General features: G+C 35.4%; 1 protein-coding gene across 1 annotated transcript; it reads right to left on the reverse strand.

The window, feature by feature from the left end:
- Window positions 1–11: 11 nt before the first annotated feature.
- On the reverse strand, window positions 12–14890 carry LOC104896648 (hypothetical protein). The gene is made up of 7 exons (XM_010683420.3): window positions 14652–14890; window positions 12294–12446; window positions 2440–2889; window positions 2203–2261; window positions 1032–1605; window positions 413–927; window positions 12–307 (listed from the first exon to the last, which is right to left on the reverse strand). Exons 1-7 carry the CDS (start codon window positions 14782–14784, stop codon window positions 242–244), a joined length of 1950 nt encoding a protein of 649 aa, XP_010681722.2. The 5' UTR covers window positions 14785–14890; the 3' UTR covers window positions 12–241.
- Between the last annotated feature and the right edge of the window lie 2194 nt (window positions 14891–17084).

Genomic DNA, 17084 nt, shown 5'->3' on the forward strand with positions numbered 1-17084 from the left:
GCTAAATATGATTCTAGCAATTTGTACGATTTACTTGCGCCAATCCATGGACAATACCGGTCCGTAAGTGTTCCGATCACAAGTAACGATTACCAAGTTTTCACAATGTTAAATGTGTATATATATTTTAACGACTACCAAGAGTGTCTTTCTGAAGCTTTATTAACTACTACCAAATAGTTGTTTCGAAGCTTTATTCAGGTTTATATCAGCTTTCCTTTATGATGAATGATACTCGATATCACACATTGCTGCTGCTGCTGAAGCCCAAGCTCTTGAGATCACTAACTCCAAAATCATTTCGCAGCTGAAATCATCCAAAAATAGCAACTGGTTAACAAAATATACCCGAACAAACCACCACAGTAACTAAGAAGAAAGGAAAGTGAAAAGTTCTGTTAAGATGTAAAACCTCAGCCAAAATTGCATCAAAGAAAATGTCATCATCAGTAAGCTGCTGGGAGTTGCTTGCACCTGCATTCTTCAGAATCTCTTCACTAGACTCTAGAACTCCAAGATCTTCAAGATTTCTCCCACCTAAATCGTTTGTGTGTTCTATAGCCTGATTTTCTAAGCCATTAGAAATCACAAGGCTACTGTTATCACTACCAGAAATGGGATAATTTAGAGTCTGACATAAATTTGCTGTATCCACTTGAATGTTACAAGAACTCTGCACAAAAGATTGCATATAATCTTTTGATGGTGTACGTGAGGACTGGACTGAGTAAGGTGCTGGGGTTGGCGAGCACACATGTAGCGAAGGAGAAAACCCGAAATTCATAGTGCTCGATCCATTATACCCATAATTTGGAGTTACATTACCCTCGAACACGTCAGCCTGTCTGTTTCCAGTTTGAGAATAGTTTCTGTTGTTGGATAAGAGCATTGTTTCGATCTGTGTGTTTGGAATGGAACTTGCTTTCCCTGTTGCAGTCCCAGATTTATAGCTACGTAAGTGCCATTCTAGTAATACTTGCATTTTAATATTTCAATACAGTGACGTCGAAGTATGAAATTTGCAGTCATACCTGATTTAGTGTCTATCCGATATGCACGTCTAATTTTATCAATCCTTCCTCTAAGATTTGATGGATTATCAGTGGTCTCATCAACTGCCAATTGCTTACCGGTGCTGCATAAAAGTGAAGTTTTGCCCATAGGGCTTACTCTGTCCACTCTGCCTGTCCTGCTGACATTATTCCCGAGGTGGAGTTCTAGTTGTGACCTTGAATTGGAACTTGGGCTCTGTCTAGCGCGTTCTTCTTTTTCACCACCGTATAAAGTTCTAAAATTCAGGAGACTTAAACCTACTTCGCTTGCTGTTCTAGTTTCGGCAGAGTTATTTTGAACTGAAAGATAGCTAGGTCCTGCAGCAGGACTACCAGCATTGCTGACTATATTTCTAGATTGTAGATTTAATTTAGCTCCTGGATTTTCAAACTCGTTTCTGGCATACGTTGTATCTGAGAGATCCCTAGAATTTTGACCACCACTTCCTTGGAAAGCCTTAGTTTGCAGCTGTCTCTGTCCATCAGAAGTGTTACTGGTTCTTGTTGGAGGAGTTATGTTGATACAAGGAGAACTAACATGCTCTTTTGAATTCTGAGAGGAAAACAACACACAAGTTTAATTTGCACTGCATGTTCAGTTACTGGTATTGAATGCTAAATGAAAAATTTGTGAAGAAAAACACATGTTGGGGAATGAAGTTCTATTACCTTAATTGTTTCTTTCAGAAAATACATGTAAATCGATTAACCCAATTTATGACCAATACAAAAGAACACGTACGCAACTTTCCATCCACTGTCTCTAACCCTAATTTAAAAAAAACATGGATATTGAACTATTGTAAGTATTTAAAATTAGCTCTTCATGGGATCAAACCCCACTAAGGGCTCTTTGGGGGTGAGGTTTTCCTTACCATCCCCCTCCCTCCCAAGAAGTGTGATCTACAACCCGATTAGTTAAACTTGAGTAAAGTACCAGTTAAGTAGGATCGTTCATCTTACCTACCTAAATACAAGTATCTAAAATTAGCTATGCCTCTTCGTCGTATAGGAACTGAATGAACTCAGGTCTATAAATATTGACCTTCAACAGTTATAAGCTAGTTTCACAATAATTGCTTCACACTGACTTCTAGTTGATACAATGAAGAAATGGTGGAAAAAGAATAACATGCATACGACTTGTTACCTGAGCTAGCACCCTCAAATCTGTAATACCAAATTCTTGTTGATTTGTTGTTGAAATCACTTCACAACATAACAAAAGGTAATAAGTATATAGTTAGGACAATGCATGTATATTGTTGCCAAAAATTACTATCAATATAATAGAATTCAAAGAAAAATATTAATATTGTGAAATCTTCAATTTCTAAATCGTCCATATTACATATTTATATGAAGTATACTCTAATTAATTGCTAACCTTCTTGAGTATCCTTTGGAACTATGTTCATGAACTTTGCATTAAGCTCATTGTTCCACTTGACATTCTCAAATTTAGCCTTTAGTTTCTTGTTCTTCCTTTTAGCTGACTCCGGATCGAAACTTGTAACGTCATTATTCCTTGTGACTTTGTTACCGCAATCTGATCTTTTTCTCGTCAAGATTTCTTGCTCCTTCTCTTTGTTCCGTATAGGTTCATCTCCTATCGCTAAACTTAACTTGCTCTTGCTTATTAGTTGCTGGGGATCACTGTGATTCAACCTTTTTTCGCCATTCTCAGAGTCGTCAGCAGTTCTTTTCCGTCCTTTCCTGAACACATATTGCCATAAACCTCGTGCATCATCTCTGCTAATAGGTTTCTCAAAGAATTGACAAGCTCCTTGTTGTATTGTTTTAATAGCTAGTTGCTCATCCATCTTATATGAGATCACTGTTCATGTTGTTGACCAAGTTATTAGCAACACTAACAATTAGGTTCCTGATTTTAACTATATTTGAAGAGTTTTGTCCATTAAGTTAATAGAGTAAAATATATCATAAATCTCATATTGTATATTCAACATGTAAGATCAATGTGCTTTGAATATGGTGAAAGCGTGGAGCAAATGGCGAATTCGAGAGCTCACCCGGTCAGCTGGGTAGGTTCGCCCGGTCGAGCGGTGGGACGCTCGCACATGCGGCTTAGCCCAGGTGACCGTGCGAGTTGTTCATGTGATTGCTGCTCGATTTGCTTGCACACTCGACCGGGCAGTGTCTCGCCCGACCGGGCGATTTTGGCCTAGGCGACTGAGCGAGTGTCAATTTGATGCGGGGATGCGATTTTTGTCAAGTTAGTATATATAGCTTAACCTAATTCATTTAAGTCGTCATTAGTGCGAAAACACATCTCTAATATGAAATTTCATCAAGATCTATTAAACTATTCTCTCTCTCTGCCCGTGGACGTAGCCAACACATCATTGACGAACCACATAAATCTGTGTGTTCTTTGTTGTTGTTTTGCATTCAATATTTGTTCTTTCTCACATCCGTTATAACAAATTGGTATCAAGAGTTTTGGTTTTCGATCTGAGTGAGAAAGATGTCTGGGATGAATGTGAAAATCGATAAATTCACTTGGAGAAACAGTTTCAGTCTATGACAAATCAAGATGCGAGATTCACTTAAGCAACAAGGGTTCTGGGAACAGTTGGCAAAGAACTCATCAGATTCAGTTACTGCTGAGATGGTCGTTCTGAAGGAGAAGACACATAATACGATCATGTTGTGTCTTGTTGATGACATCATTACTGAAGTCGCGGATGAGGAAATCGCATCTGGTCTGTGGTTGAAGTTAGAGAGTTTGTACATGACAAAATCTCTAACCAACAAGTTGCTTTTGAAGGACCGTCTGTTCAGTCTGCGCATGAACGAAGGTACATCTCTTAGAGATCACCTAGATCAATAAAATACGATTTGTTAGAATTGTATAATATTGATGTTACGGTGGAGGATAAGGATGCTGCTTTAATTCTACTTGTTTCTTTAGCATTGTCAGATGAGAATTTTGTGCAATCTTTTATTGTTGGTAAAGACTATGTGTCCCTAGAAGAGGTTAGATCATCTTTGCATACTAGAAAATTGCGCCATAAGGCATCTGGTAGTACAAGTACAGATAATCAGGCTTCTGAATTAGTGGCTAGTAGTAGTAAATGACATGAAAATTATGGGAGAAAGAATTTCAGGAAATCTGAAAATTCCAAAGGGGGTCTTAAACCTAATGATATCTGTAATTACTATAAGGAGAAGGGGTATTGGAAGAAGGAATGTTCTAAGAAGAAGCATCAGGAAAATAAATCTGGGTCTGGTTATGCTGCTGTTGCAATAGAAAATTCGAATTTTAAGGATGATATTGCTTTAGTTGCTAATGAACAAACACATTGCACTGATGTGTGGGTTTTAGATTATGGAGCGTCATATCATATGAGTCCTCATAGGGAGTGATAATTCACTACTTATGAGCAGGTAGATGGGGCTAATATTTCAATGGCTAATAGTGCAGTCTGCAAGACAGTTGGAATTCACTCATCAAGATCCGGACACATGATGGTACATTTTGCACCTTGAACAAAGTTAGGCATGTTCCATAGATGAGCAAGAATCTGATTTCACTAGTCTATTAGACAGTAAGGGGTTCAGTTTCAGAGGGGGGCGTGGAGTTGTGTATGTCTGCAAGGGTTTAAAGGATGTGTTAAAGGGGTCAAGTGTGGGACTTAGTATGTTTTGCGAGGTTGTACTCTCCTAGGTTTAGCTGATGTTACTTCATCTGAAATTCAGAATAAGGATATGACCAAGCTATGGCGCATGATACTTGGACATATGAGTGAAAGAGGGATGTGAATCCTCTCCATGGCAGATCTTTTGGGTGGCCATAAGGTCACACATCTTGAGTTTTGTGAGCATTGTGTCTTTGGGAAACTACATCGTAGCAAGTTTCCTATGGGCATTCATAGAAGAAAAGAATTGTGGATTATATCCACTCTGATTGTTGGGGTCCTTCACATGTGGAATCTTTGGGAGGTCACAAGTATTGTGTATCCTTCATTGATGATTTTTCAAGAATGACTTGATTAATTATTATGAAGTCAAAAGGTGAAGCTTTCAAGAATTTCAAGCAAATGCATTGGTGGAAAATCAAATTGGGAAGAAGATCAAAAGGCTACGAACTGATAATGGTATGGAGTTCTGCTTGCTAGGTATCATACTATCAGGGATACACTACAGCAGAATGGTGTAGCTGAACGAATGAATCAGACACTTCTGAAAAGAGCTCGGTGCATGTTATCTAATGTTGGGATGACTAGGAGGTTTTTGGGGAGAAACCGTTTGTACAACATGTTATCTGATCAACCGTGGACCTCACTCTGGAATCAATCGTAAAACACCATATGAGATGTCGTCATGTAAGCCTGCATAATACTCTAATATGTGAGCTTTTGGTTGTAGTGTTTGCTATCATGTAAATGAGGATAAATTAGAGCCGAGAGCCAAAAAGGGAGTGCTTGTAGGATATGAGGATTGAGTGAAAGGTTCTAACATTTGTTCCCCATCTGAGGGTAGGGCAATACTTAGTAGAAATGTTATCGTTGAAGAAAATTCCATGGTTGATCCTACTGCGAAATCCATTGTTGGACCAAATATTGTTAGTGTTGAAGTGCAGGTGGAGCAGTATGTTACTCATGATGACAGTGATGAAACACATGAGGATAATCAACACATTAATTATGAAGCACCACAACCTTCAACACCAAGTGAAGAGGCGCCTAGCCTTGCTCGAGAACATCCTACGAGGATGAATATTGGGAAATCCCCAAATAGGTATGGTTTTGAAGATATGATGGCTTATGCAGTGCAAGTTGATGAGGACGTGGATGTCTATGAGCCATCTACCTACAGGGGGGCAGTTACATGTACATAGTCTACTCATTGGCTTGCTACAGTGAGAGATGAGATGGAGTCACTTCATAAGAACAAGACTTGGGAGCTTGTGCCTAAGCCTTCATGGAGGAAAATTGTTGCTTGTAAATGATTTTTCAAGAAAAAGGAGGGGATGACATCTGCAGAGGAGGTCAAGTATAAGGCTCGATTAGTTGCAAGAGGGTTTACACAAAGAGAGGGAGTAAACTACAATGAGATTTTTTCACCTATAGTCAGACATACTTTTATCAGGATGCTACTAGCAATAGTTGTACAATAGGATCTCGAGCTTGAGCAACTGGATGTAAAAACGACTTTTCTACATGGATAATTAAAAGACGAGATATAAATGGCTCAGCCAGATGGTTTCCAAGTTCCAGGGAAGGAAACTTTTTTTTGCAAGTTGAAAATGTCCTTATATGGGCTAAGTAGTCTCCGAGGCAGTGGTATAAGACATTTGATAGCTACATGATGGAGCTAGGCTACGACAGGAGTTCATATGATTGTTGTGTGTATCACAACAAGATTACATATGGATCTTTCATCTACTTAGTGTTGTATGTAGATGATATGTTGATAGCAGCTAGGAACAAGTCGGATGTTCAGAAGTTGAAGGAGCTTCTCAGTGCTGAATTTGAAATGAAGGATTTGGGTGCGGCTCAAAATTTTTTGGGTATGGAGATCTTAGGGAGAGGTTCAAAAGAAGCTTTTCTTGTAACAGAAAGGCTACATTGAGAAGATATTGTCGAGGTTTGGCATGTCAATAGCAAAACCTATAGATACTCCAAGTACTGCCAATAGTCATTTTTCTGTTGTTTCTACGCCTAAGTCTGATGAGGAGAAGGAGTACATGAGTCGGGTTCCATATGCTAGTGCAGTAGGGAGCTTGATGTATTCCATGGTTTGCACTAGGCTGGATCTTGCACATGCAGTCAGTGTTGTTAGTAGGTTCATGGGTGATCCTGGTAAGGAGTATTGGCAGGCAGTCAAGAGGATATTTCGGTATCTTAGAGCTGTGTCAGATGTTGGTCTTGTTTATGGAGGGGATGTGAGATGTTTAGTTACATGTTTCTCTGATTCTGATTATGCTGGGGATGTGGACGTTAGGAGATCTATGACTAGTTATGTGTTCACTCTTGGTGGTTCTGTTGTGAGTTGGAAAGCTACTTTGCAGCCTACAGTGAGTTTGTCTAATACTGAAGCAGAGTATATGACCTTGACAGAAGCACCTAAGGAGGGAATCTAGTTAAAGGGGCTAGTCAGTGATTTGGGTCTACAACATGATCAGGCAATAGTATATTGTAACAGCTTGAGTGCAATATGCTTGGCCAAGGATCAAGTCCATCATGAGAGGACTAAACATATTGATGCCTAGAGGTGATCATTTTGGCCCGGCCCGTTTTTGGGCAGGATTTTTCGGCCCGCGAGTCGGGACCGGCCCGGCCCGGTCGTTTTTTTTTTGTCTTTGGGCGGGCTTTGGGCAAGCTAAAAACGAATTTTTAGTCTATTTTTTGGCCCGCAAAAGCCCGCTAAGCCCGGCCCGAAATAGCGGGCTTTGGACACAAAAATTCGGTCCGAATTTAGGCCCGACCCGGCCAATGGGTAAATTTTTTTGGCCGCGGCCCGGCCTGGCCCATGATCACCTCTATTGATGCCACGTATCATTTTCTAAGAAGTGAGATAAGAATTAAGGTGAAGAAGGTAGATAGAACTAGGGGTGATAATGAGCCTGACAAGCTCGCGAGCAGCTCGGGCTCGGCTCGGTCAAAGCTCGGGTCGTTGAAGCTCGGCTCGAGACTTAAACGAGCCGAGCCGAGCTAGGCAAAGCTCGGCTCGTAAAGCTCGTGAACAACTCGATTATTATTTTATACTAAAAAAATTATATTAAAAAATAATTTACATTAAAAAAAAGTTAATACAAATTTGTATTTTAATTTAGATTACAAATTATATATTTTAATTTGTGATCCAACTTCACCTCTACCCCACTAGGCACTAAAGTCCCACATTGGTTAAGAAAAAAATGATCAACCTTATTTTCTTTATAAATAGCTACTACTCCTTACTTCAACTTAAAGTTTAATTTTGTATCTCCCTGGTTGGAAAACAAAAACTATACTTTATTTTTTTCATAGAGGGAATGAAGTATATTTTTAAATATTTGATTATTTAATACTTAAAATATTTGATAATTTTTTCTTAAGCAAAACATGGAGTCCCATATTGAAATTTTAACAATGCTAGGAGGGATTCCAAGTTATAAAAGCATATGTAAACAAAACAAGGGTATAATGAGTTTTTTTTTCTTTAACAAAACATGGAGTCCCACATTGAAATTTTAGCAACGCTAAGAGGGATCCTAAGTTATATAAGCATATGTAGAATGAGTTTGTTTATCTTAAACAAAACATGGAGTCCCACATTGAAATCTTAGCAATACTAAGAGTGAAACCAAGTTATAAAGCATGGGGATAGTAAGTTTGTTTTTCTTTTACACACCATGGAGTCCCACATTGAAATATTAGCAATACTAAGAGGGAAATCAAGTTATAAAAGCATATATGATGGGTGAGTGAACAAGCTCACCTACTTCGAGTCGAGCCGAGCTCACTAGTCGAGCCTAAACGAGCTCACGAGTCGAGCCTAAACGAGCTCACGAGCCGAGCCTAAACGAGCTCGCGAGCCGAGCATAAACGAGCTCACGAGCCGCAAATTCTAATCACGAGCTCGAGCCGAGCTCTGCTCCCCCAAGCTCGGCGAGCTCACGAGCCGAGCCGAGCCCATGAAATGTTAAACGAGCTCGAGCCGAGCCTAGTACTATTCGGGCTCGGCTCGCTCGATAAGCACCCCTAGTCCTTACAACTGATAATCCTGCTGATATGTTCACTAAGCCGATTCTGCAAAGTAAGTTTCAACATTTCTTGAACTTGCTCAATGTTTGAGGTTGTAAATTTCCCTTTGGGGTAAGTCTGTGATCCTTAGGGGCTAATCTGTTGTCCTTAAGGGACAAATCTGGTCTGGTTGTCTTTCGAGAAAAATCTGGTTGTAGGGAGGATCTAGGCATTGTGTTCAATGCATCTGATTTCTGGTTCGTTGTGAGAGTATTCAAGTCAAGGTGGGAATTTGTAAGATCGATGTGCCTTCAATATGGTGAAAGCATGGAGCATATGGCGAATTTGCGAGCTCGCTTGGGAAGGCGGTGGGGCGCCCACCACTCGGGTAAATGTTTGTGTGATCGCTGCTGGATTTGCTTGTGTGCTCGACCGAGCGGTTTTGGCCCGGGCAACTGGGCGAGTGTCAATTTGACAAATTATAGTAGAATTTGATATTTCCAAAAAACCGATGAAGACAAATTAAACAAAATTCCAATCATTGATTATATTTTCCCTAATTATATATAGTTAATACAAGGGCCATTATATTGAGTTGGGGGTTTGGCTGAGTTGTCCGAAACGGTTAGTTTTTAAACATCTAATTAGAATGGTGCATTTATAGCCTACAACTGATATACTTGCTCCGTTTATAAATAGTTGTAGCATTTGTATAATGTTTACTAATCACATCTTACTTTTTGATTGTCTTTGGTGATTTATATTTTAGAAAAAATATAGTCAAATAGAATCTTGTCAGATACGTCTCAATATATATATTTTTTAATATCAACTTTCTATAATTTGTACTTATTCATAATAAAGGTATTAATGTTTGAAAACAGACATCGGCAAGTGGAAAAACATAAAATGGTATAACTATTTCTAAACAGATGGACTATATTGTTAACCTAATATGGCAATATGGTTATATGCAATGATGAGTGATGACAGAATAAATTAGTTAAACTAACGTGGTTTGTAAGTTTTGTATGTGCAAGATTCAATTATAAAGAATGGTGCCAAAAGAAGATAACAAAGGAAGTTAGAAAAGAAGAAAGAAGTTCCGAAAGCTCCAAAATAGAAGAGATGAAGTTCTTGACGGAATGATACTATTATATAGAATGAGCACTGTTCCCTACCCGCTTCAAAAGGATAGTGGTAAGAACGAGACTTTAAAGAATAGGTGAAATTTGGAATGCATTAGGTAAAGAAGTAAAGGAATAAAAGTCTAGTAGGAACTATGGAACCAGAACTGTTTCTTCCATAAAACTTCCTTTGTGGAACTGGGTGTTAAAGGAAATGCATCCGTTTATGGAACTGCATATCAAGAGGAACTAATGATGGAAATGAGTTGGATTTTACAAATTTCATATTCGACTCACCTTTTTCATATTTTATTTGTATTAGATTTGGATTCAACCTCGGTTTTTATTTATTGTTTGGGTTTGTAATAAGGCGGATTCAAACTATTTTATTACTTGAGAACACAAAAATAGTTTATCTTTTAGAAAATAATCATGCACTATTTTTTTATTAATAATACAAAAATAATTGTCCTATTGTAAGTTTCAGTATATAAGCTGATAAGGTGACAATATTAATCACATTCGGGTCAGATTTGTCATGTTTTACTTAAGTTCCACCTGCTATAGGATTTAAATAGGATTTTCATATTTTCCAACTCGAATTGGAATTTTTTTGTTGGATCGAGACGAACTCATATTAGATACGAATTGAATGGCCATCCTTAAGAGGAAAACGTAAAACTAAATCTAGTACTCCCTCCGTCCCATAATATAGTGCTTCATTTCCATTTTGGGTATCCCAAAATATAGTGCTTGGTTCTATATTTAATTCCATAATTTTTTGTGATTTGCCTAGAAAAATCGTGTCATCATTATTTGTTTGCTTCTTGAAAATAGTTTTTTGCTTTGTTTATTCAACCCAAGGGTTGCATTTAATGCTCTTTCACCAATTATTCTTCATTCTCTCTCCTAAGATCACCTTTTTCCACACAATATTTATTTTAATAATAAAAAGTTTTTACTTTCCTCTTAGATTCTATTTACCTTAATTCCCGTGAAAAAATGGAATCAAGCACTATATTATGGGACGGAGGGAGTATAATTAACTAAATACAAGTGTGCTTATATATACGAATTAAAAAGATTACGTGCAATAGACAATCATTGTTGAGTCAATTTATTTAGAAGCTTAATTTGACTAAGTGCTCACGCGGTCACGCCCTCAACTCCCAACACGAGAGCGCATTGGAGTCAGTGTGATAAGAAAGTCATGGGTTCAAATATCATCTCACCCTCCATTTTAGATGAATATTTAACGTAAAGTATAAAAGAGGTTTATGGTGCTTCCACACTTCAAGCCTAATGGGTTCTCACTAAGGGAGCTTGATGGAGTATAAAACTATTCTTTGAACTCCATCGATTCGTTGAGTCCTTTGACAAATTTGAGTAATAGTAGTAGTGGTAAATTTGTTCCTTAATGCTCCCTTGTTCCTAAAGTTGACTGGCACTTCAATGTAGTGGTCCTAATTTACAGTCATGGCTAGTAGGAAGAGGTGTCTCCTAAGTTGCATAGCGTTATAAATGGGATGTAGAAATTGTCCATGAAAGCGTGTCTGACTGGACTGACTCTAGTGGAAATAGATTCATGCTGTAACATATTGTGTCCCAAGTTTGTTCAGTTAGTGTTATCAAAGTATCTAGATTTCTATGTCACTATGAGTTCTTGTTTCCTAGGATTTGTTTTTCGTTCTATTTTGGAAGTTAAGGATGTGAGTTAATTCTTGTATGGTTTTTGTTAAGGATTTAAGAAAGTTTCGTAACTTTAAGAAAAGCATTGAATGAAGCCTAAAAATGAAGGGAGACAAGACGTCGAGAGAAGTCAATGAATTGTAACTATTAGATAGAAGTACTTGACAATTTGAGTATCTAGAGCAACTCAGTTAAGGCTCGAGTTTAGTAATAGGTCGTATTGAGTTGTTGACCTATCACAGTGGAAGAGTTTGATTTTAATCTATTGATGGCGAGCTTTTTATAAAGTTTTCCTTGAAAAATCTCTTTTGTATGGTATGTGGTCTTGTAAACATCAAATTTTTTTATTAATTATGGTGTTATAATACTATAAGATTTTTCTAGACATAAATCTCATCATGAATTATATGTGATGTAATTATCTGAAAACATAATGACATCTTTAATTAAAGATTATGATATCCCATGGGATATAGACATATAGTATCCTTAAAACTATCCTATATGAGGGAGATCACCATAAGTAAGGTGGAAGTAGACTCAGATGCAATCACCCCTCTTATAGAATTTTCACTCAAAGGATTCTATCCAAATTAGCACTGAATATATCTGAGTGTACACTTCTAAAAATTATTTGTTGAAAGAAAAAAGGTAAGATTATCACGACTTTATAGGCTTTATATTACTTTAAAATTGAATAATTTGAAGTAGAAAGTTTGTTGAAAACATACAAACAACAGGGATGTCTGACAGTGTTTTAGCAACTCTTAGGAATGTAAGGCAGTCCATTCCTGGCATGTCGATTGCAGCGATTACAAGGTTGTACTCATTCCCTCGTTCTTGGATCATGGAGAGTGCTACATTTGGAAATCCAGTACTTGTGACTACAAGAGATACATGCATGCATATATTAGCTCAAAAACATGAATGCCTTTGATAGAAAGTTTAAATTACAAAGTATTATAAGATGTAGCATTTATGGCCAACAAAACTAAACAAAGAATACTTGTTTTTAACTTACTATTAAAAGAACTAACATTCACTATGTAGTACTGTAATGGATAAAATACATTTTTTTTATGAATTCCAATTTAACAAAATACTCGGGGATATGACGTATAAATCGACAAACTAATCGCATTCACTAGACAGTTATCGATAAAGTAATCGTAATTATTGCACAAATTTCAACAAAATAATCGTAATAATCATTATTGTAGTGAAATCGACAAAACAATCACATTTATTAAACATAAATCGACAAAATACTCAACTTAGCCTTAATTTCACTACAAGATTTAATAACCATACGTGTTTGCTATGGCATTACCTTTGCAAAATACTCACGTTCATGTCTTTAAAATCAACAAAAATAATTGCATTCCTCATACATTTTAAAAAGGGAAAAACAATGGCATTAGGCTCCATTAAACAAGTAGACATAACATCATATATGTTTATTGGTAAAACATTATCTCCTATGTAAATCATATTGTCCATCTGATTAACTATTATCATGCTATATAATTTGTCACATGAACTATCAATGTATTATTATCGTTTTGCATATAATACTATAATGCTAATTGGAGGAAGTAAGCTATCATAATTAAATAATCAAGCATTTTTCATTTTTTCTATTGAAAAATTAATTCAACAACTAGCAACTCCACATATCTATATATTTCAGCTTAGAAGCATTAATTTCGATTAGAGGGAGTAAACTATAATAATTATAAACATATTTCTATTTTTTGTTACTTCTCCTTTGAAGGGAGTGTGTAAGAATGTAGCATGGAAGATCAAAGCAAAGTGTTTAAGAAAAAACACAAAAAAAAATTGTGTGAAGAAGTTCGGATTTCTAGGTTGAATGCACTAAATAATACTTCCTTCGTTTTATATTTATCGTTCTCACTTAGAATCTTGACACTATTCATACTTAGAGAGATTCTTCTCAATTTTTTTCAATTTATAAAAAAAAAATTATCATACGAGATTTTGTTTGATTCGTCTCATTATTAATATTCAATCGTTATATTTTTACTAATATATATAATGAAACATATTTAAGTTCAAATATGTGCATTGAGAGATGCACACAGGAAAATGAGAAAGATAAAAAAAGAGAGGGAGTATGAGTGTAATCCTCCTTTCCTTAACCATCTTAACCATTTATGTGATGCAAAGCAAGAATATTTATAACCATTCTCGATATATAGATATAAGATTTTACTTTAAAGCGTAAATGTAAATTAACTCTATGTCATATTATCATGTGGAGTAGTAATCAAAGAATCAGTCAAAATTGCACACTGGAGACTATAAAAACGCAAGAAGATCAATAAATGGAAAATAATAGGTAATTAAATAGAATGGGTGCATCTTGTATGATTTTAATTTTCTCAAAATTTGGATTGCTTCCATATGCAAAGATTCATAAAATAAGCTTAAAGTAGAATGGTAAAGACAACTTCACAAAGATTTGTGATATCTTTTGCAAGCTGTGTGTAACTTAATATGCACAATTATATCGTAACTAGCTGCTTAGGGTATGCCTTTTGATACAAATAACAATAATAGTAGCAACAATTATCACTTTGCACCATAGAATAGCTGACTAGAAGTTAAGGTTTTCTATCAAAAGAAACCAAAATTTAAGGTAATTAAGTCAACATCACAAATTTTCAGATCTAGTGTACTACTAGTGGTGAAGCAACAAATAAACCTTATTAACAAGAATTTAGGCCTTGAGTTATGAGGGGAAGGAAAATAAAATCTCTTTTCTAGATAAAAGAAATTAAGATTTCTAAGTGTGGCAATTTTTTTTTGTATCTAAATATTAGTAGACTTGGATAGTTGGATTGTTGATTTTTCTTTTTATTTTTGATGATAGAAATCCTAGATGTTTTAGTATAACCATGAAATAAAGGTTAAAGAATCTTGTAAAAGAGAAAAAGTTAAAGAAAGGTAAGAAAAACGAAAAGTATGGCAAAGAAAAAAGGAATTCATGAAAAAAAAAACTAGAAGAAAGTCAAATTGATAGAGATGAACATGAGAATAGGAAAAGGGTGAAAGATTATCAATTCAACCTCTATAAGTTGCTTCTTCAAGAGTTGAAGTTGTGTGCATAACAGAAACCATGTCTGGATCAATCAATAGGATATGAATGCCTACAGCATAATTAGGGATTGGCATTTCATAATCACTACCCTCTAGATCCATGAATTTTGAGATATTTGAATATAGAGAAAAAGTTTAATTAGCAATTTCTGCATCTTCATTCTTGAAAAATTTGGAAGGTTATTAAATATGAAAGGAGTCGAAAGTTATACCTGTAGGCACACAACACGTGTATGAGTTTTAAAGGATGTAAAAACAAGAAGGTGATCGTGTATTCCAATCTTTCACATTACAATAGAATCCAACGCGGTTTTGCTAAAACGCCCACTGAATTAGAATGACCAATCGCTAAGGATACCATTTGTTTTATAGCATTTATCGATCAATTTCTTTAGGAAGGCAAGGTTACTATATACAAATAACCATATTAATACTAGATATACTTCTTATTCGACTTTTAAGGAAATATAAACTTATTCCCATAAATCATTATAGAGCAAGTCAAATTTATTATCAATTGCTTTTCTAAAGGTAATTCTTATTCTGCATTGTAAATTTGATAGCAACTTTAAGGGAAGCAAACTATTCTTGATATATTTCCTTATATGATTCATATTATTCTATAAAAAGGTGAAAGGAAATATTGAGTAGTATAATCTAATTTTAAACTAATAGTTTTAAGACTCAATATATACTCATTCCTACAACACTAAACTAATTCATCTATCTGCATATAGTTGCAACACTTCCCTAAATTGAATTGAAAGGATAACTATTATATTTTTCTCTCCTTTCCCATCCTCTTTTTTCAAATAAGTTACGATATATATACAAGCTTTTTATGCACGCTATGCGTGCGGCGATATTTTGGGAATAAATATTACTTAACAACAAAACAAATCAAAAAAACGAAAGTTCGTATCTAATTTCACCTCCATTTTGTGAATAAGAAAGAATGCAATACTTATAGATAGTATTTAAAAACACATTAATAATTAAGTATAAGAAATGAAATTACATCTCTAACTAATGATTTTTGTTAAAACTCTAAACAACCCCATGAACCATGACAAAAAGAGACAAAAATAATGCAATTCTTTTTCTATCTCTTTAGTTCTTAGCTACTCTCCCAATTTCCAAACTCATCTATGATTTTCACGCAATTCTTTTTCCCTTTCTATTTAATTAAAACAATACAATCGTCACTTTTTCTCTTCTTTTTCTCATTTTCCTCAATTTCCCCCAAATCAAATCACACACTCGATTTCTCCTCATTCTTAGCTAAACCTCTCAATCTCCGCTTTTGTGGATCAGACATCGAATAGAAGCATTACTTTCTCAATGAGTTCTCGTCGAGTTCAGCTCACGACTCACCAAGTTCACTTTCCTGAGACCTTCGATTATGATTTCGTCATCATTTGAGCGGTTTAGCGATGCTCTTTATGTCGTCGATAACGAATTTTTGAATATCGAGTTGATGGGCTGAAATTCATTAGGGGCACAAATTTTTTATTTTAATATATGGGTTGAAGTATTTTTTTCTCAAATTCTTTTTTGTCTCAAGTATGGGTCGTCGATATCTGGGCACAAGAATAATTCATGTTAAAGTATTTTGTCTCAATTTTTTCAATATTTGGGCACAAGATTGAAGATATTTTTTTACGAAATTTGATTTTTTTTTCCGACAATTTCTGTTGTAATTCTAATTTCAATTTCATCTATATTTGAATGAAATTTTAAATAAACTGTAATTTAAGTTTAATTTTTTTAAAATTCTAACACAACACATATTCGTAAGATTTCTTGTAATTTGAGTTACAATTTACTCAAACATATTACATATTCTTAAGATTTACCGAACATAGAACATTACACATACTTTTATTTTCAATAACGAATTGCATACCTGATTAACAGTAAAGTATCCGCAAATTTGAGAATGTCATATTTGAAAATTTCGTGAAGCTCCAATTTATGAATAGAACTGATTTTTTTTTTTTTTTTTGAAGTTTGTGTTTGTAATTGAGTTTCTGTGTCATAAAAATATTCTTTGATATTTTATGTGTGATTAGGCTTTGATTACCACTTAAAACAACCCAATGTCTGATAGGGTTTTTTTTCTTTTGCAGTTGGATAAATAGGACAACAAAACCAACTATTGTTGCTCTTTCCTTGAGCTGATCAGAACAAGTGAATCAGCTTTTGCTACTTTGACTACTAATATTTGATAATCTAATACTAGCTATATAGGCATTAAAATAAACTAAGACATCCTTGATGATGCTTCCGATAGAATGACAATTTTTCGATGGTTCCTTGATTTCTTTCACTAGAATCAAAGTGTTCGTCCAGATATCCCCCAATCCCCTTAAGCCCATGAAGTAAAGCAAAAGTTTATGTCT

The sequence above is a fragment of the Beta vulgaris genome, chromosome 6 (assembly GCF_026745355.1).
Source record: "Beta vulgaris subsp. vulgaris cultivar EL10 chromosome 6, EL10.2, whole genome shotgun sequence".
NCBI lineage: Eukaryota > Viridiplantae > Streptophyta > Magnoliopsida > Caryophyllales > Amaranthaceae > Beta > Beta vulgaris.